This window comes from Microcaecilia unicolor, chromosome 3, assembly GCF_901765095.1.
Source record: "Microcaecilia unicolor chromosome 3, aMicUni1.1, whole genome shotgun sequence".
Taxonomy (NCBI): domain Eukaryota; kingdom Metazoa; phylum Chordata; class Amphibia; order Gymnophiona; family Siphonopidae; genus Microcaecilia; species Microcaecilia unicolor.
In genome coordinates this window covers 318,060,079-318,081,991 of record NC_044033.1, presented here as the reverse complement: position 1 = coordinate 318,081,991, position 21,913 = coordinate 318,060,079, and the positions used below count along the sequence as shown (strand labels likewise).

General features: G+C 44.1%; 1 protein-coding gene across 1 annotated transcript in view; it reads left to right on the top strand.

The window, feature by feature from the left end:
- The window catches only part of AMHR2 (anti-Mullerian hormone receptor type 2), an 80,134-nt gene that overhangs the window by 39,038 nt on the left and 19,183 nt on the right, over positions 1-21,913 (top strand). Inside the window, 2 exon segments of the mRNA XM_030195004.1 lie at positions 7,694-7,830; positions 10,374-10,598. Of these exon segments, the coding sequence (XP_030050864.1) occupies positions 7,694-7,830; positions 10,374-10,598 (362 nt within the window).

Sequence of the window (21,913 nt, the reverse complement as noted above, 5' to 3'; positions counted from 1 at the left end):
GAGCCTTTACATGAGGTGGTGGGGTAGGGTTACCAGATAGCTCCAGGTCATCAGGGACAGACTGAGCCAGTCCTGGTTTTACTTCCCAGATTGGCTCACCCTGTCCCTGATAACATGGAGCCAGCTGCAGTACTATGGTAAGGAGAGTGGAAAGACAGGATGGAGTGGGTGGACTTAGGAGAGGGAAGTGGGCGAGAGGATGGCAGTAGAAAGGTATTGGAGCCAAGGGAGAGGGTAAGCAATAGGGAAGAAGCTTTGAATTAGTGAGGAGATAACAGGTGCAAGAAAGTAGAAGCATCAGCATTAAGGATGTGAATTTGAGAGGACTTATTAACCTTTGTGACAGGACTCTACTGAAAGCAACTTGGCCTTCAAGCTTACTGGAGGAAAAGAGAACATACTTTTTGAAACAAACTGGATTTGTCTTTAGTCTGACAAGTCAAACATTTTTTTTGTTGTTACATTTGTACCCCGCGCTTTCCCACTCATGGCAGGCTCAATGCGGCTTACATGGGGCAATGGAGGGTTAAGTGACTTGCCCATTGCTAGGGTTACCATATGGCTCCAGAAAAAGGAGGACGGATTGAGCCAGCCGGGTTTTACTTCCATTGCTTTAAAGCAATGGAAGTAAAACCCGGCTGGCTCAATTACTTCCATTGAAAGCAATGGAAGTAAAACCCGGCTGGCTCAATTAGTTCCATTGAAAGCAATGGAAGTAAAACCCGGCTGGCTCAATCCGTCCTCCTTTTTCTGGAGCCATATGGTAACCCTACCCATTGCTAATCTGCAAATCTTGGAATACCAGTTGGGAAGTTTATGGGGAACAACATGGGTGTTGATATTCAGCGAGGGTTAAGCATGCAGGAGAGGTTCTTGTCTGCTTAAACCATGCTGAACAGGCCCAGCTGCCAATATTCAGCAGCATTTAACTGGGCACTGCTGCTGGATATCAGCTCGGATTGGGTACAGTAGGTGGAATCCAGGCAGTGCAAGTGTGGTCCGGGGGTAGTCAGGGAGGAGCCAGCGCTTATGCAGTCATGTGGAGCTTATTCAGTGCCAGTGCCCATGTACCTAAGCACATTGGAGCCGACTCTGTGGGTGCTGTGGGTGCTTGAGCACCCCCAATATTGAGAAAATTCCTTGTATGTGTCCAGGGAGGGGTCATTTCCATTGGGCTTAGTACCCCCAATAATTTTGAAAAGTTGGCTCCTATGCCTAAGCAGCCAGACAGGACCTCACAAATGGCTGTCCTATCTTTATTGCTTAGCTCCGTGGGTGCTGCTCCTGAATATCGTCTGGCACCTGCATAACTTCTAGGCTGCTGCTCCAATCCTTCTAGCCTTCTCCCTGATTCTGATCCCCCCTTTAGGCCACCCTTTCTGATTCGATTCCCCCCCCCCCCCCCCCCCACTGCGCTGATCACCTCCCAGTTTATCTCCTTCCCTGGTTCTGGTTCCTTTGCTTTAGCTCCCCCTCCCCCCCATTTCGATCACCCTTCTAAGCTCCCCACTCGTAATCAAGGACCCATGATCCCACTCCCACCCTGCACCCTCTAACACCCCTGGGATGGGATGGGGGGGGGGGGGTACTGGGTGGCTGGGGAGAAAATTGGAATTTTGAGACAACTGTATTTTGTGTGTGTACTGCTTGTTAAATTGTTTGTGTATTAGTTGTCAATAAAACAGACTTAAAATAAAAATAAAGATAAATTACATATTATTAGCTCTGCAGGTTCATTTTTCAATTCTATCAGTACTCTGGGATGAATACCATCCGGTCCAGACGATTTGTTACTCTTCAATTTGTCAAATTGTGCCATTACATCTTCCAGGTTTATAGAGATTTCATTCAGTTTCTCTGACTCGTCAGCTTTGAATACCATTTCTAGCACCAGTATCTCTCCCAAATCTTCCTTGGTAAAGACCAAAGCAAATAATTCATTTAATCTCTCCACTATGGCTTTGTCTTCCCTGAGTGCCCCTTTTACCCCTCAGTCATTGGAGCCGACTCTGTGAGTGCTGTGGGTGCTTGAGCACCCCCAATATTGAGAAAATTCCTTGTATGTGTCCAGGGAGGGGTTATTTCCATTGGGCTTAGCACCCCCAATAATTTTGAAAAGTTGGCTCCTATGCCCTCAGTCATCTAGCAGTCAAACTGATTCATTTGCTGGCTCCTTGCTTTTAATATACCTAAACAAGTCTTTATTATATGTTTTTGCCTCCAACACAATCTTTATTTCAAAGTCCCTCTTTGCCTTCCTTATCAGTGCTTTGCATTTGACTTGACAGCTTTTTCTTATTATTTTTAGTTAGATCCTTCTTCCATTTTCTAAAGGATTTTCTTTTCACTCTAGTAGATTCCATCACCTTACTATTTAACCATACCAGCTGTTGCTTGACCTTCCTTCCTCCTTTTTTAATATTTGGAATATAACTGACCTGGGCTTCCAGGATATATTTTTGAACAGTATCCATGCCTGATGTAAATTTTTGACCTTTGCATTTGCTCCTCTAAGTTTTTTTTTCACCATTCTTCTCATTTTATCATAGTCTCCTTTTTGAAAGTTTAATGCTAACGTATTAGATTTCCTGTGTGTACTTACTCCAGAGCCAACATCAAATCTGATCATATTATGATCAGTTATCAAGCAGCCCCAGCACCATAACCTCCTGCACCAGATCATGCGCTCCACTAAGGACTAGGTCTAGAATTTTTCCTCCTTTTGTTGGCTCCTATACTAGCTGCTCCATAAAGCAGTCCTTGATTTTGTCAAGGAATTTTACCTGCCTGGCATGCCCTGATGTTAATTTACCCAGTCAATATTGGGGTAATTCAAATTACCCATTATTATTTTGTTCCAAGTTTGTTAGCCTCCCTAATTTCTGATAACATTTCTACAACTGTCCATCCTGGCCAGGTGGACGATAGTTCACTCCTCTCACTAACCTTTTCCCTTTACCACATGGAATTTCAATCCATAGGAATTCCAAGATGTGTTTTGTGTCCTGCAGAATTTTCAACCTATTTGATTCAAAGCCCTTCTTAACATACAATGCTACCCCTCCACCAATTCGATCTACCCTATCAGTACAATATAATTTGTACCCTGGTATGACAGTGTCCTACTGGTTATTCTCCTTCCATCAGGTCTCAGAGATGCCTATTACAGTGGGGGAAATAAGTATTTGATCCCTTGCTGATTTTGTAAGTTTGCCCACTGACAAAGACATGAGCAGCCCATAATTGAAGGGTAGGTTATTGGTAACAGTGAGAGATAGCACATCACAAATTAAATCCGGAAAATCACATTGTGGAAAGTATATGAATTTATTTGCATTCTGCAGAGGGAAATAAGTATTTGATCCCTCTGGCAAACAAGACCTAATACTTGGTGGCAAAACCCTTGTTGGCAAGCACAGCGGTCAGACGTCTTCTGTAGTTGATGATGAGGTTTGCACACATGTCAGGAGGAATTTTGGTCCACTCCTCTTTGCAGATCATCTCTAAATCATTAAGAGTTCTGGGCTGTCGCTTGGCAACTCGCAGCTTCAGCTCCCTCCATAAGTTTTCAATGGGATTAAGGTCTGGTGACTGGCTAGGCCACTCCATGACCCTAATGTACTTCTTCCTGAGCCACTCCTTTGTTGCCTTGGCTGTATGTTTTGGGTCATTGTCGTGCTGGAAGACCCAGCCACGACCCATTTTTAAGGCCCTGGCGGAGGGAAGGAGGTTGTCACTCAGAATTGTACGGTACATGGCCCCATCCATTCTTCCATTGATGCGGTGAAGTAGTCCTGTGCCCTTAGCAGAGAAACACCCCCAAAACATAACATTTCCACCTCCATGCTTGACAGTGGGGACGGTGTTCTTTGGGTCATAGGCAGCATTTCTCTTCCTCCAAACACGGCGAGTTGAGTTCATGCCAAAGAGCTCAATTTTTGTCTCATCTGACCACAGCACCTTCTCCCAATCACTCTCGGCATCATCCAGGTGTTCACTGGCAAACTTCAGACGGGCCGTCACATGTGCCTTCCGGAGCAGGGGGACCTTGCGGGCACTGCAGGATTGCAATCCGTTATGTCGTAATGTGTTACCAATGGTTTTCGTGGTGACAGTGGTCCCAGCTGCCTTGAGATCATTGACAAGTTCCCCCCTTGTAGTTGTAGGCTGATTTCTAACCTTCCTCATGATCAAGGATACCCCACGAGGTGAGATTTTGCGTGGAGCCCCAGATCTTTGTCGATTGACAGTCATTTTGTACTTCTTCCATTTTCTTACTATGGCACCAACAGTTGTCTCCTTCTCGCCCAGCGTCTTACTGATGGTTTTGTAGCCCATTCCAGCCTTGTGCAGGTGTATGATCTTGTCCCTGACATCCTTAGACAGCTCCTTGCTCTTGGCCATTTTGTAGAGGTTAGAGTCTGACTGATTCACTGAGTCTGTGGACAGGTGTCTTTCATACAGGTGACCATTGCCGACAGCTGTCTGTCATGCAGGTAACGAGTTGATTTGGAGCATCTACCTGGTCTGTAGGGGCCAGATCTCTTACTGGTTGGTGGGGGATCAAATACTTATTTCCCTCTGCAGAATGCAAATAAATTCATATACTTTCCACAATGTGATTTTCCGGATTTAATTTGTGATGTGCTGTCTCTCACTGTTACCAATAACCTACCCTTCAATTATGGGCTGCTCATGTCTTTGTCAGTGGGCACACTTACAAAATCAGCAAGGGATCAAATACTTATTTCCCCCACTGTATATCTAATTTTTCATTTAGTGCAATATATTCTCTCCATCTTATTTTTTAGGCTTCTGGCATTCACATATAGACATTTCAAACTATGTTTGTTGTTCCTATTTATATCTTGCTCAGCAGGTGACAGTGATATTTGCAATCTTTTGTCTGCTTTATATTTAAAGACACGCAGTCTACTATGATCTCTGTAAGTAGCCCTGTAGCCCAACTTAACCATTTGACTTTAAGTGGATAGTGCTGATCTTCTGTGCTCTCTGGCAATGTAGCTGAACAGATTCTGAGCAAACTGGGTAATTTTGTCTGGGTAAATCTCAGTTACCTGAAGAAATCTCTTAAATACTGGCCACTGTACTTTGGAGTGGAGGAGTGGCCTAGTGGTTAGGTGCAGTGGGTTGCAGACCTGGAGAACTGGGTTTGCTTCCTGCTGCTACCTAACATTTGGAGCAGTAGGTTGAGATCCTGGGGAATTGGGTTTGATTCCCACCGCTGCTACTTGTGACCCTGGGCATGTCACTTAGGGGTATATTTACTAAGGTGCATTAGCGTTTTAAACACTCCTGTAAATTTAAGGCGCATTAAACGCTAACGCGCCTATACATTTCTATGGGTGCATTAGCGTTTAACACATGTAAACCATTTACACACATTAAAAATGCTAACGCACCCCTTGGGCATAATCGAAAGGGACGCCCAAGTTTTGCAGAGGACATCCTTGCAAAACGTCCCAATGGAGGGGCGGGGAAACCCGTATTATTGAACAAGATGGACGTCCATCATTCGTTTCAATAATACGGCAGAGGACGTGGGAGGAGCCAGCATTCGTAGTGCACTGGTCCCCCTGACATGCCACCAACCGGGCACCCTAGGGGGCACTGCAGTGGATTTCATAAATTGCACCCAGGTACATAGCTCCCTTACCTTGTGTGCTGAGCCCCAAAACCCCTCCCCCCAAAACCACTACCCACAACTGTACCCCACTACCATAGCCCTTACGGATGAAAGGGGGGAACCTAGAGGTGGGTACAGTGGGTTTCTGGTGGGTTTTGGAGGGCTCACATTTACCACCACAAGTGTAGGGGGGGCCTGGGTCCACCTGCCTGAAGTGCACTGCACCCACTAAAACTGCTCCAGGGACCTGCATACTGCTGTGATGGACCTGAGTATGACATCTGAGGCTGGAATAGAGGCTGGCACAAAATATTTTTTAAGATATTTTTTGAGGGTGAGAGGGGGTTAGTGACCACTGGGGGAGTAAGGGGAGGTGATCCCCAAATCTCTCCGGTGGTCATCTGGTCAGTTCCGGAACCTTTTTGTGCCTTGGTTGTAAGAAAAACAGGACAGGTAAAGTTGTCCAAGTGCTCATCATTATGGGTCAAGGACGTCCATGTGTTAGGCACGCCCAAGTCCCACCTTCGCTATGCCTCCGACACGCCCCTGTGAACTTTGGTCGTCCCTGTGACGGAAAGCAGTTGGGAACACCCAAAATCGGCTTTCGATTATACTGATTTGGGCGACCCTGTGAGAAGGACGCCCATCTTCCGATTTGTGTCGAAAGATGGGCGTCCTTCTCTTTTGAAAATGAGCCTGATAGCGCCATTTAGTAAACAGGCATTAGTCCTCCATTGCCCCTGGAGTGGAGGAGTAGTCCAATGGTGTGTAGTATGTTGAGATCCTGGGGAACTGAGTTTAATTCCCACTGCAGCTTATTCTGTCCCTGGCCAAGTCACTTAGCCCTCCATTGCCCCATGTGCAAATAATACTTAGATTGTGAGCCCACCTGGGACACAAAGTACCTGTACAGATATTTTTGTGTGAACTGCTCTATGCCTATGTGTAGGCTTGAGCAATATATCAACCTCTGTTCTGAAGCATTGAGCAACAAAGAAATTGTACAAGCATTTTCCTCCTCATTCTAGAACAGGGCACTTACATTTACATATGTAAATGTATACAAATTCTGCCATCCATGCAGATAAATGTACTTGTCAGTGTACCCTCAAATTGTAATCACTAAAAATTGCACAAGAAAATTTGCCTATGTGCCCAATTTGCATGAACAATTTAGTCAAATATTGAGCTAATTAGCACCAATAATTGGCTTGTGAACAAGCAACTATTGGCACTAATTAGATTTAATTGAAAAATATGTGCGTAAATTTAGGCGCAAGTTCAAAAAGAGGTTACGTAAATGGGAAGGTCCTGGGCAGAACAGGGACATTCATATGGAACTTTGTAAGTCTAAGTGCTTTGAAAATATGACTCTGTGTTGAATAATCTGTGCCAAACTCATTCAGTCCAAAAGACCCTAACTATTAGACAAAACTGACAAAAAATGGACTAAGTTTTGGAAAAGTGCTCTTCAATTATCAGAGGGGTGTGAACATGGATGGGGTGTCCTCTCCCATATATAATTTATAGATTACTGTAAGTTCATGCGTAACTGCGGCACTTAGGCTAGTCTTATAAAATGGAATTTTGATGCATGCCTTCGGGTGCTTAACACATGCACCCAGCATAGGACAAAAGAACATACGCATAGCCATACTGGGACAGACCAAAGGTCCATCAAGCCCAGTTTCTTGTTTCCAACAGTGGCCAATCCAGGTCACAAGTACCTGGCAAGATCCTAGAATGGTAATAAGCAGATTTTATGCTGCTTATTCTAGAAATAAGAAGTGGATTTTCCCAAGTCAATCTTAATAATGGCTTATGGACTTTCCTTTTAGGAAATTATCCAAACCTTTTTTAAACCCTGCTAAGCTACCTGCTTTCACCACATTCTCTGGCAACGAATTCCAGAGTTTAATTGGGTCGCTTTGTGCAAGCTGAACTGTATACACGTACGTTATCTGTTAGGGACCTTACTGATTATGTATCCTATAAAGCCAGTTCAGAAACCTATCCTCATTTCTTTTCTATGTGTCTCTTTTCTAGTGCTGAAATGGCTGCGGGCCCATCTCATACTGAGAGGGGAAGAGATTCTGGAGCTGGAGGAAACTGACACCAGCTTTAACTACATCAGCCTGAAAAATCCACCCAGTGGAGATCTTCAGGACGTATGGTTTGCACAGGTCCTTTATCGTTTCCTTTGGTTACTCTTTTGCAAACACTTATAGAGCTGTAGTGTGTCTCTTGCTCGAAAAGTGAGGGTGGCCCTGGAGGCACTACCTAATGGAAAGAAAAAGCTGGAAACTTAGAAAGATGGGGACCAAGTATCAAAAACGATAAGGACAGAGGGTTAACAGGAAGCTTAGGCTGGCAGGCCAAATAGGCATCTGTTATGATACTCTTAAAGATAGGGTCTGATCTACACTGGCTCCCACTAAAAGACAGAATTATGTTCAAAACTTGTACCCTGGTTCATAAAATTATTCATGGTGAAGCCATGAATAAATGTTAAGTAGTAGTAGTAGTAGTAGTGAAGCCCTGATATATATGTCTGACCTCATAGACTTACCTACAAGGAACAGAAATAGATCATCACGTACTTTCTTGTACCTCCACTACCCTAGTTGCAAAGGACTCAAATATAAATCAATATATGCATCTAGCTTTTCCAATGCTTGCACGCAAACCAGGGGCGTAGCCAGACCTCGCCGGGAGGGGGGCCAAAGCCTGAGGTGGGGGGGGCACTGTTTAGCCGCCCCCTCCCGCCGCCGCCACATTGGACCCCCCTGCCAGCCTGCCGACGACCCCCTTGAACCCCCCTCCTGCCACCAACCCTCCCCCACTGTCGCCGCCCGCCCCGCCGCCGTATCAGATACCTTGTTTGCTGGCGGGGGTCCCCGAACCCCGCCAGCCGAAGAGAGTCTTCTTCAGCGCCAGAGTAGTGCCTTCGTTCAACGAAGTTCCTGGTACGATCAACTGTTTCAACGCCTTACGTCCTGCACGGGGCGGTGCAGGACATAAGACGTCAAAACAGCTGATCACACCAGGAACTTTGTTGAACAAAGGCGCTACTCCGGTGCTGAAGAAGACTCTCTTCGGCTGGCGGGGTTCGGGGACCCCCGCCAGCAAACAAGGTATCTGATGCGGTGACGGGGTGGGCGGCGACGGCGAGGGAGAGTTGGTGGCAGGAGCGGGGGGGGGTTCAAGGGGATCGTCGGCAGGGGGGCCAGGGGCCAAATATATGGGGGCCCAGGCCCCCTCAGGCCCCATGTAGCTACGCCACTGACGCAAACATGGAATGCATTACCAAATGCCATAAAAACAACGCACGATTTAATGACATTCCGGAGACTACTAAAGACCAACCTGTTCAATAAGACTTACCACAAAGATCCTTCATAATTGAACTGACACCAAAACATTTTACCTTAACAAGTTATCTATGATCTCGTACTATTTGTTTACTATATTCACTATGCTTTTTGTTTATTATAATCAAAATGCCTTTACTGAATGTTACATATTACCCTGGTTCTCTTACACCTGGAATGATTTATATACTATTTCTAATTGATTTTATATTTCTCTACTACAAATGCAATAATATTCCTTATTTCTGGCTACCATAGGGGCAGAGCCGTAGGTGGTGACCCCACCCATAATGAGTACCGGTACCTTTTTTCCTACAAAAAAAGCACTTGTTACGGTTAGCTTCTGCAATGCGGTGAATTGAATAAGTTGGGTTGTTTTTCCATGATAGTAATGATGGTACAATTTAATTGTATTGTGATTTCATTTCTAATGTAGTTTATTTTAAAATTTCAATTTTAAAAAATTGAGGAAAAGTAGACAACATAAAAAAAACAGAATAAATACTTTAAAAAATCTTCGGACAGGTGCATCCTACTTCCAAAATTTGAAAACGTTCTCTCAGCGGAAGTTTACCTCTGATGGTCCGTTACCTAGTGAGAGTGTCATTAGAGAATATAAACCACAGAATCATATGTAATGTGATTATTTCAATTTATCTGCTGTTAATATAAGGACTGCTAATTAAGGCCTATTGGACTCAAAGACAGTGCCACACACATCTCTTCGTGGCTCCCTCCCCTCCTCTGAGTACCGTATGATTCCATCCTTAGTAAGGGCTGGGAGTATGGGCTATCGCCTCTTGTGCCACTGTGAAGGGGAGAAGCACCTCTTGTGTTTATGATTTATTGCAGCTTTTAACACCACTGACCCTTAATCCACAAAACAAGAGTAGTTTGGTATTATACGGATTATCCACTTAGGGTATGGTTTATTGCAAACCTGATACACCACTTTAACTCACAAGCAGGTCAAAGTGATGCACAATAAAAACAGTGAACAGTGCATGAAAAGAAGAATGCCAATCAATTTAGGACAGGATACAGCAAACATACAGAAATAGGAGCAAAGACTGGCATCTGAGTGATCCAGCGCCCAACCAAGTGGCTTTTCCTAGCATCCAGTCGCAAAAGGCCAGAGTAAAAAACTGAGCACTATGTTCTAAAGCATAGCTGACAAGGAAATTAATCCATGCAGTGCCAGAGCTGACTGGGTAATGAGTTCCTTCTATGTTAAAGTTGAGTAGGAAAGGAGTTTCATGTGGCACAGCTGGTTAAAAGATAAGTCCCTGTCTCTGGTGCATGTGACAGTCTTCATGTGAGTGTGTAAAATGCATTGTTTGTATCTTATTCTGCAGGTTTTGAAAGTCAGCTCAACCGTCAGTCTCTGGCGGGGAAACTTCCATGGAGAGGATGTTGTAATTAAATCCTACTCTGCCTGTGGATCAGGGCAGTTCATGAATGAGTGGCAGGTGCTCAGCACCATGCTTCCTGTCGCTCACGAGAATGTGACCCAACTCCTCGCTGCAGGGAGTGCAGGGCTTGGGAAGGAGCGATTACTGGTTTTCCAGTTCTACCCAGCGGTGAGTACCTGCTCCAGTCTTGGGACTGTCTCATGTGGAGGTGCAAAAGCCAGGAAACACCAGGAGAGACATAATTACTGTTGGATTATTTGTAGTAAATAATTAGCAGATTTTTGTACACACAGCTTCAGCTTTAGAAATGTTAATTTCTTTCTTCATCTCTCTCATTCACCCCTGAATAATTCACTGCTGAGTCACTTTAAAGTTGAAGTAACAAAACATCTGTTTACTCACAGTTTGTAGTTTGATTATAATCAGACAGGCTTATATATACATATTATTATACATTTGTCTTATCAGCTCCTTCCATGTGCTTAGATGGTAATGGATGCTCACACCACCATAGATCCTCTCAGGTTAGGAGAGATCATGAGCTCCATGTGCTCCATGTGCTGCATGTGCTGTGTCTGACGCCCACAGGAAGTTGCATAGCAGTGTGACCTCTCTAAGTAATTCACATCAGAGGTCACAGAGTAATCACAGAGAAATAATAGGTGACAGGCAATGCATGTAAAATACAATTACATTCCAACAAACCCCTTCTCATGCATAACTGTCATGCAATTATTTATTCATACAAAGTCCAAGCTTTATACGCAAATTCACAAAATGTTCTCTGGGTAACGGTTTGGTCATGATGTCAGCTGTCATCTCACTGGTGTGACAATAGTGTAGACTGATGACCCCTTCTTTCGCCAACTCTCGCACGTTGTGGTATTTCGTTGCGATGTGCTTGGTGCGTGACTGAACCTTGTCATTCTGTGACAGTCGGATGCAGCTCTGATTATCTTCCATTATCTGGATTGGTCTCTTTTCAGCTATTCCAAAATCCAGCAAAAGTTTTTCAATCCACATCAGTTCTCTGCACGCTTCCGATACGGCCACGTATTCAGCTTCTGTAGAAGACAAACTCACAATACTTTGTTTATGACTGGCCCATGAAATTTGTACATTTCCATACATAAACACATATCCACTTGTGGATTTATAATCAGAATGATCCCCTGCCCAATCTGAATCACAGTAACATATTAGTTTTGGATTACTATTGGCTGAAATCTTTAATTTACAATCAATGGTACCCTTTAAATACCTTACCATCCTTTTAACTGCAGTCCAATCTGATTTGGTAGGTGAGCTGACCCTTCTGCTCAAAATTCCTACTGCATTTGCTATATCAGCCCTGTATGTGGTAGCTAGATATAAAAGCTTACCTATGGCTGATCTATATTGGATGTTATCTGGTAAAGGTTCTCTTACTGTTTCATCCATCAGAAAATCAGTGATCATGGGAGTGCTTACAACTTGGGCATCTTGCATACCTAAACTTTCAATAAGCTCATTTATTTTCTGCTTCTGGCTTAGAAGATAAGAACCATCATTTTGTTTCTCAATTTCTATACCAAGATAGTATGACACATTTCCAAGTTCTTTTATCTCAACATTGAGGTTTAAACACTTTACAATGTCCTTGTACTCTTGCTCACTTTTGCTTGCAATGAGCAGATCATCAACAAAAGCTAAAATGTATGCATATTGTCCATTTGTGCACCTAGTGTACAAACATTTATCTGCTTCACCTTGCTTAAATCCTAAATTTGTCAATATTTCATGCAATTTATCATTCCAACATTTTGCACTTTGCTTTAATCCATAAAGACCTTTGTTTAATTTACACACTAGCTGTCTTTGTTTTGTATTTATGAAACCTGTTGGCTGTTCCATGTACAAGTCTTCAGTTATTTCTCCGTGAAGAAACGCTGTTTTCACATCAATGTGGTTGACTTGCATGCCTTTTGAGACTGCAATGCTCAGAAGTGTTCTGATTGTCGTGTGTTTCACTACAGGTGCAAACACTTCATCAAAATCTTCTCCATATTTTTGAAGATATCCCTTTGCCACTAATCTGGCTTTATACCTTTCCACTTTTCCTTGTGCATTCCTTTTTAACTTGAATACCCATTTGCATCCTATAGCTTTCTTGCCAGGAGGTAATTTTGTAAGAATCCAAGTATTATTTTTATCCAATGCATCAATTTCTTCTTGTGCAGCTTTATGCCATTCAGCAGCTTCTTCTGCTGGCATTTTCTCAATCTCATCCCATGTTAAGGGCTCTTGAGCTTCTGCTGACTTTGTTAGGTAAGACAGTCTTAGGGGTGGAACACCTTTGTTTTCCCTGAATGAGCGTCTGACAACAGGTTGGTCTGACCTTTCTGCATCCTCTAAATCTGAGAGTCCTTCTCCAATTGATTCCCCTTCTCCAACTGTACTGTCTTCTTCAATGATCCTTTCTGTGTCTGCTTCCTCTGCCTGTTCCTCGTTAGATACAGGTGAGTTGCTTTCAGACATCTGCCTTGGTATGGCATTTATATACACTGGCATGTCTATTATGGTTCTAGTTTCATATTCTGGATGATAAGGCTCATCTGGGATAATCCAGCCTTTATCAACCCTTTTGTTTTCATCAAAATATGTAACATGTCTTATGCCAACAATGCCAGTTTTCAGATTCAAAATTCTATATCCTTTGTGTCCTGGAGCATAGCCAACTAAAATGCCCCTTTCTGTTGTGGAATCCAGCTTATGCCTTCTTTGCTTTGGTACATGAGCATATGCTGTACTTCCAAATGTTCTTATGTGTGACAGGTTTGGCTTCCTACCATGCCATGTCTCATGTGGTGTGCGCTCAGCGCCTTTAGTTGGCATTCTGTTTTGTAGGTACACTGCTGTGAGAATGGCTTCCCCCCATAGTCTTTTAGGGAGATTGCTATCTGACAGCATACACCTGGTCATTTCCACAAGTGACCTAAATTTTCTCTCTGCAACAGAATTTTGCTCTGGTGTATAAGCTACTGTTGTGATATGCTGAATGCCTTCTTGTTCTAGAAATGTGCGCATGCTTTGTGAAGTGAACTCACCACCATTGTCGGTCTGAAGAACCTTTGGTTTTCTTTCAAATTTATTGCTCACCATGGCTACGTATTTCTTCAGCATGTCTGTGACTTGACTTTTCTCTTTCAGCAAATAGGCCACACAATATCTAGAGAAATCATCCAAGAATATTAGCACAAATCTGTTATTTCCCAATGATGGGATATTAAACGGTCCACATAAGTCACTGTGTATTAAGTCCAGCACTTTATTACTCCTATTTCCTGTGTATGCAGGAAATGAGGGTCTCACACCTTTTTGAGTAACACAGTCTATGCATTTCTCCATTTTACCAGCATCTGCACTTATCTGAATGCCGGTGGCCAGTTGCTTACTGTAAAGATCCTGGATCACCTTAGAATCACGATGTCCCAGGCGGCGGTGCCAGATTTCCAGACTACATTTACCATCATTCTTCCTTACTTGCGCCATATGTGAGGCTTCACCTGAAATGCTCAGTTTATAAACATCATTATGCATAAAAGCTTCAGCATACACTTCATCATTTTTAGAGATTGTGCACTTACTGTTTTCAAAATGAATCACAAATCCCTTCTTATCTAATGTAGATACACTAAGCATATTACAAACTGCTTGGGGAATATACAAGACATCACTTACAGGAATTTCTGTAACTTCATTAGACACTTTGCATTTTAAGAATCCAATACCTTTTGCTTGGATCTTAGCAGTCCCTGCGTTTGCAGTTTTAAGAATACCTTCCTCTGGACACATTTCCTGAAAGAAATCCTTACAATTGGTTAAATGGCATGTGCTCCCCGAATCCAAAATCCAAGTACTTTCATTTGAATTATTATTTACCATAGTCAAAGATTTTTCTGCCATTAGATAGCCCTTGTGTTTATCTTTGTCCTTCATACATTTCCTGGTTTGAAAATTCTTTAGTTCCATTGGCTTAGGTGAGCTAGAGGGAGTGTTTTGTGTTTCCTTACACCATTTAGATACATGTCCCTCCTTTCCACATGAGTAGCAAATCAGCTTGCCCTTGGGTGGAGTTTTCCCATAGCTCCGCCTTCCTCTGTTCTTTGCCAAGAAATTTGTTTCATTTCTCTCTGACTTGCTTGAGAACACATCTCCTCAGAATCATTTATTATGCATTCCTGCCTTAGTTTTGATGTTGCCTGTTCAAAAGATTGCCCTTCAATGGCCTCATTTACAGACCTAAAAACATCAAACTTCTTTGATAGTGAGGTAAAAAGAAATGCTCTTTTCAATGCATCACACATGGGAATTCCAGAAAGTTCTAACTTTTGAAATGAAGACATAAGATGCATAATGTGATCATTACATTTACTTTTATCCCTTAATTTGGTTTCATTCAACTCTGCCAACCAAATTGGTTGCTGCTTTGCATATGTAGTTGCATACATAGTTCTCAGTTTATATAAAATGTCCTTTGGTGTATCTTTTCCCTCCACTAATATGGCTTGTTTCTCTGAGAGAGCTTCCAAAAGCATGCACTTCACATAATAGTTTGCACTGTCCCATTCAGCCATATTTTCAGCTGTTCTGTCTTGGTCTAAGCATATATCTAATCTTTTTGCTCGAAGGAGATATATGAATCTTAGTTCCCACTGCCGATAATTAAACTCAGTTTATCTAGGCACCTTGAGAGAATAGAACAATGGTGAATTTCTTCCCTCAGCCATTTTCTTAGCCTTCTGTCTGCTGTGTGGGGGGAGAGAGAGACAGACTGAATCTTTCCTTTAAAACTTAAGAGAAAAATGTGGCCTTTTTTTCTGCCTGGTAATATTTCTCTTCTTTTTCAATTCCTGGCCCTGGGCCCATAACCCTTTTGTTGGATTATTTGTAGTAAATAATTAGCAGATTTTTGTACACACAGCTTCAGCTTTAGAAATGTTAATTTCTTTCTTCATCTCTCTCATTCACCCCTGAATAATTCACTGCTGAGTCACTTTAAAGTTGAAGTAACAAAACATCTGTTTACTCACAGTTTGTAGTTTGATTATAATCAGACAGGCTTATATATACATATTATTATACATTTGTCTTATCAGCTCCTTCCATGTGCTTAGATGGTAATGGATGCTCACACCACCATAGATCCTCTCAGGTTAGGAGAGATCATGAGCTCCATGTGCTCCATGTGCTGCATGTGCTGTGTCTGACGCCCACAGGAAGTTGCATAGCAGTGTGACCTCTCTAAGTAATTCACATCAGAGGTCACAGAGTAATCACAGAGAAATAATAGGTGACAGGCAATGCATGTAAAATACAATTACATTCCAACAATTACGGCTTTTTTTGAGGAGGTACTTGGGGGTACTGAGTACCGGCACCTTTTCCATTGTCTGCTAAAATTGACCCATGGACCCCAAGTTTTAATGAAAGAGCTCAGGCTCTACACACCAATTCTGCTTTGTCATAGATTCTGTGACTGGTTGCAGGGGGCCTGGCTATTGTGTGGTGGGTCCCTCAGTGATCACCCGACCCCTGAAAGATGGCCTAGCATTTGAGTACTGGCACCTCTTTTGCTACAAAAAATGCACTGGACATAATGAAAGGCAATTCATGTTCTCCTGTCTCTTTAACCCTCTCTTTACATCAACTCACATCCCCAATGGAGGCTTACTCGCTGATAACCAAAAGTGTTTCATTGTTTATCTGTGAAAAAGTAAGATAAATCAGCCGCATATGTAGGTGATGCCATCCAACAGTGTCAACATGAACCAGCTCTCTCTCCGCACAGACTCGCCCCCCTCTGTTGCCCAGATATATGACTGAATGTCACCAGTAATCCATAAATTTAGGTGAAATAGCCACACTCCGACCGTGCTCCACCTCAGCACTATCTAAATAGTACTGGGGTAGTCTGTAAGGATTTTCAGCTTCACTATGCAGATAATAACACTGAAAATTTCCACTATACAGGTATGTGCTTTTGAATATTAGACTATAAATCTTTAGTTTTAAATCTTGAAAAAAAGGATGGTTCTAGCTCAATCTCTGGTGCAGTGACAGAAAGCCCCAGAGCTGGATATTTTGTTTTCTGTTGCTAATTTTTGCTTGAAAAGCATGGACGATAATGTGGGGACTGTACAAGTCCTAACAAACAGTTATGCTGAATGCTTTTGGACTTTATGAACCGTTAAGACACCATGGGGGAGGAGGCCAGTTGAGACCTGGGGGCTGCAGGGAGAATCTGCCCCAGGAAGCTGTGACTGTGTTTTGTTGGAACATTAATGCACTGCCAGGACTGTGAGAAGCTACAAGACTGGGTTGGTGGAAGGTATGTTTATACTATAGCTAGACGAGGGGCCTACAGGAGCAAAGGGAGCCTGGGTAGGATACTACAAAGCTAACTTAGCGGCTCACAAGACTGTGTTTTATTATGGGATAGTGTAATAAAATTGGTGTTGTGCACTGAGCAGGGGCGTATCTGGACTTTGGCAGGAGGGGGGCCAGAGCCAGAGTGAGGGGGCACATTTTAGCCCCCCCCCGCCGCCGCCGCCTCCCCCCGCCATTGCCATACCCCCCCACCATTGGTGGACCCCCCGCCGCCAATTTTGACCCCCCCCCGCCAAAGACCCTCTGTACCCCCCTCCCGCTGCCCATCCTCCCCTGCCACCGTCGCCTACCTTTGCTGTCAGGGGACCCCAACCCCCGCCAGCCGAGGTCCTTCCATTGCAAAGCTGGCGGGGGACCCCAACCCCCACCAGCCGAGGTGCTTTCATTGCAAAACTGGCGGGGGACCCCAACCCCCGCCAGAAGAGGTCCTCTCTTCTGTTGCAGCAAAGTTTCCTTCAGTTTCAAATTCTGAGTCTGATATCCTGCATGTTGTACAGACTCAGAACAGGAAGCTTTGCTGCAACGGAAGAGAGGACCTCTGCTGGCAGGGGTTGGGGTCCCCCGCCAGCAAAGATAGGCGATGGCGGATTGGCGGCGGGAGGAGGGGTGGAGAGGGTCATCGTCAGGGGGGTCCAGGGGCCAGAGAAGAGGGCAGGCAGGTGGACATGGGAGCGGGAGGGCAGGGGAGAGAGGAGCATTGATCGATGGACATGGATGGGAGGGCAGGGCCCAGGGGGAGAGGAGAAATTGCTGGACATGGAGGGGAGGGGAGGGGAGGGAGGAGAATTGCTGGATATGGATCGATGGGGGGGGGCAGGGGAGAGAGGAGCATTGATGGACATGGATGGGAGGGCAGGGCCCAGGGAGAGAGGAGAAATTGCTGGACATGGAGGGGAGGGAGGAGAATTGCTGGATATGGATCGATGGAGGGGGCAGGGGAGAGAGGAGCATTGATGGACATGGATGGGAGGGCAGGGCCCAGGGAGAGAGGAGAAATTGCTGGACATGGAGGGGAGGGAAGGGAGGAGAATTGCTGGATATGAATGGATGGAGGGGGGAAGGGAGAGAGGAGCATCGATGGACAAGGATGGACATGGACGGGAGGGCAGGACCCAGGGAGAGAGGAGAAATTGCTGGACATGGAGGGGAGGGGAGGGAGGAGAATTGCTGGATATGGATGGATGGAGGGGGGCAGCTGGGGAGAGGAGAATTGCTAGATATGGATGGATAAATGGACGGAGGGCAGGGGAGTTGCTGGACATGGGTGGATGGAGGGGAGGGCAGGGAGAGAATTGTTGGACATGGAGGGAAGGGAAGACAGGAAGGAGATGCACATGGATGGAGGGGAGAGAGAAGAAATTCTGGACATGGATGAAGGGAAGGCAAGACAGAGAAAGGAGATGCACATGGATGGAGGGGAAGGGAGAGAGTGAAGAAATGCTGGACATGGATGGAGGGGAGGGAAGAGAGAGGAAGGAGATGAGATGAGGGAAAAGGAAGAGAGGAGAAAAACTGCACATGGATGGAGAAAATAGGCAGAAGCTAGATCCACTGGACAGTCAAGTCTGCGGAGGGCCCAGCTTTTACTTATGGATATAGAGCAAGAAATGAAGAAGAAAGGAAGAAAGTAAAGAAATAAATGGAAAGGAAGCTAGAAACGGAGTTAAGAGGACAGATAGCAGCAGAATCAGATACTGGGCCAGCATGATCAGAAAAACAAAGTCACCAGACAACAAAGGTAGAAAAAAAATCATTTTATTTTCATTTTAGTGTTTGGAATATGTCCACTTTGAGAATTTGCATCTGCTACATCTGCTATCTTATTTTGCAATGTATAGCAATGTGCTTCTTTCTGTTTTTCTGGTATTGTGCTGCATGCAGAGTCTAACTTCTTAGGATTTCAGGTTAATTTTTGAAGAATTTAAAGAGGGGCTATCTCTGTTCTGCATGTGTGACTGCAAGGACAAATGTCTGAATAGGGTTCTGTTTGTTAGATTCAGAAATTTTGCTAACACATTGTTTTTCAGAGTTGGCAAGACTGTCTGTTCTCATAATTCATGGTCTGTATGCTAATTTGGTTTGTGTTATTTTGAGTATAATGGAGCTGCAACAGCTTACAGAAATTATTTATAATGAAAACAAAAAAAAACACGTTATTTTTCTTCTATACTGGTGTAATATTTTCAATGATGCCATGGCTAGTAAAAGGGGTGTGACTACTGTAGGGGCGGAGCCATAGTGATCCCGCCCCTGGATGGGTAGGGGCGCCGACTAATAGGCTGCAGGAGGGCGCCAGAAACCCTAGAACTGGCCCTGTCCAGGGCCAAATCTACGGGGACCCAGGCCCCCGTGGCCCCATGCAGATATGCCCCTGGCACTGAGAAAGAGTCGCTTCTTCATACTTGTGCTGGGGAACCATGAGAATATCAGCACCCGAGCCGGTAAAACTCCAACAAAAGGCATCTAGCTTTCTAATCATGGACCCAGTGCAGAGCTGGAGCAGCTAAGTCTAGCTCTTTGGTTCCATTAGTTGGCTAGGGTTAACCACGCTAAATGTAGGTGCTCCTTGGGGTATGACATTATCAGGGAAGAAAACTGAATGAGGCCAGTAACATGCAACTGGTCATTTAAAGTTACACATATTTTCAGCAGATATCCATATAATTACCACTCTAATATATTTCTAGTGTGCCTTTCGCATAGGGAGTGAGGGCAGCCTTGGAAATCAAAAAAGATGGGGACCAAGCATCAAAGATGACCAGAACAGTTGAGGGTAATTTTGTAAGTTGCCTAGGTTGGGAGGCCAATTAGGCCCCTATTTTAAGGCTATTTTATAAGGACACAATAAAAGCCCCACAAAACCCACTGAAATCATGGCTAAAATGCAGCCATGGAACAGCGACTTGGGGGGGTGGGACGGGATGGGCCTCAATGTAAGCTTGGGCTAGACTGAAATCTTATGCAATGCTCCCCAGAAATTGTCTGGCATTCTCAAAACAGCTGTTACGAGGCTAGAACAAAGAAAAGTTGCATGAGGTCTACAGTCAGGAGCGCAAGGGTCTCGCAGAGGTCAGCTCTCTGAGGAATGCCATAATAAAGTTTCTTTTTTTTTCTAATTGCCATATCTTGAAAATTATACATTTAATTAAACAATAAAAGCATTTTTCCACCTGTAAAAGAGCAATTACAGCTTACTGCCTCCTACTGGAGAACAGAGCAACGAGGAACGTGAAACTGTATAATGGAGTATTTCTGGTTAGCACTTTAAGGGCCCTGTTTACTAAGCTGCGCTGTAGGCGCGCAAACCTTTTAGCGTGCGCTAATGCTAGAAACACCCATAAGAATAATAAAGGCTGTCTGTATGATTAGCGTACGCTAACTAAAAAGGTAGCACGCCTTCAGCGCAGCTTAGTAAACAGGGCCCTAAATTTCTTGTTTTTTTTACTTATTTACTTTCCCCTGTAAGCAGTTCTGAATCCTTAGCTCCTAAATAACGAATAAGCAATGAAAAATTTATTTAAAAGCAAGTAGCAGCCAAAGGTGAAAATTTATGCACTGAACAAACTAGGATGCACAGAGAAATACAATAAACCTCTTTGTAGTATTGCTTGAACACTTATTTTCAGCGTCAACACTCACTTTTCCCTTCAGGCCTTAACTGTGCTCCTAAATTACCCAATAGCAATAACAGAGCCGCATACAACCTGTCAGTGAAAATAAGTCTTTCCTTCTCCCCCCCTCAGGGACACTGCAGGTCCAGATGAGTCAGGGCCCAGGAAGTCTGGTGCTGCTGCAGTGCAGTCAGGTAGTAGAGGCCCACCAGTGGATACAAGCTGCAACAGCACTAGAATCCTTCTCAGCTCGGATCTGTCCAGGGGATCAGATAGCCTGGTGATCCCCAGAGATGCTTCCTATGTACCCCTCAGGCAGGGGACTTATCTCTGGAGACAAGGTAAACATTTCACTCTGTTTCAAACATCCTGATTTGGGTCACTCCAAGAATATCCATTTGATGTCACCCATGTTGCAGTTCTGGGAACCCCAGCTCCAAAAGTCTTATTACCTCACTTATTCAAGGAATTCAGAGGGCTCTGGCTCCACAGTGGCTGAAAGTTATCTTCCCTCAGTACATGTTCTGGGCAAGGAGTTTCTGACACAATACTAGTGAAGAAGCACAAGCAGTTCTTGCTAAGAAGCAAATACAGCTAAAGTTCACTCTGCTTTAAGGCACAGTCTGTAGAACAAACGGCAGGAGGTTGTTAAGTTCTGTATTACAGCTATATAGGCTGGGGTCTAACTCTTACACACCAGCCTACATCATTGGGAGAGTAAAGACAAAGCCAGATTAAAAAAAGCAAAACAAAAAAAAAACAGGAAACCTTAGGAACTACAGTGGTGAGGCCCCACTTGGAGTATTGTGTTCAGTTTTGGAGGCCGTATCTTGCTAAAGATGTAAAAAGACTGGAAGCTATGCAAAGAAAAACTATGAAAATTGTATGGGATTTGCATTGTAAACCGTACGAGGAGAGACTTGGTGACCTGAACATGTATACCTTGGAGGAAAGGAGAAACAGGGGTGACATGATACAGACCTTCAAATATTTGAAAGGTATTAATCCGCATACAAACCTTTTCCGGAGACAGGAAGGTGGTAGAACTAGAGGACATGAATTGAGGTTGAAGGGGGGCAGACTCAGGAGTAATGTCAGGAAGTATTTTTTCACGGAGAGGGTGGTGGATACATGGAATGCCCTTCCGCGGGAGGTGGTGGAGATGAAAATGGTAGTGGAATTCAAACATGCGTGGGATAGACACAAAGGAATCCTGTTTAGAAGGAATGGATCTATGGAATCTTAGCGGACATTGGGTGGCGACATCGGTATTTGGAGAATAAAACTGGTGCAGGGCGGTATTTGTGACCTGGATTGGCCACTGTTGCAAACAGAATGCTTGGCTTGATGAATCTTTGGTCTGTCCCAGTGTGGCAATACTTATGTACTTCAGTGCACGTTAAGGCATAATTTAGGAGTACACCAAGCACTACTCACACCTGT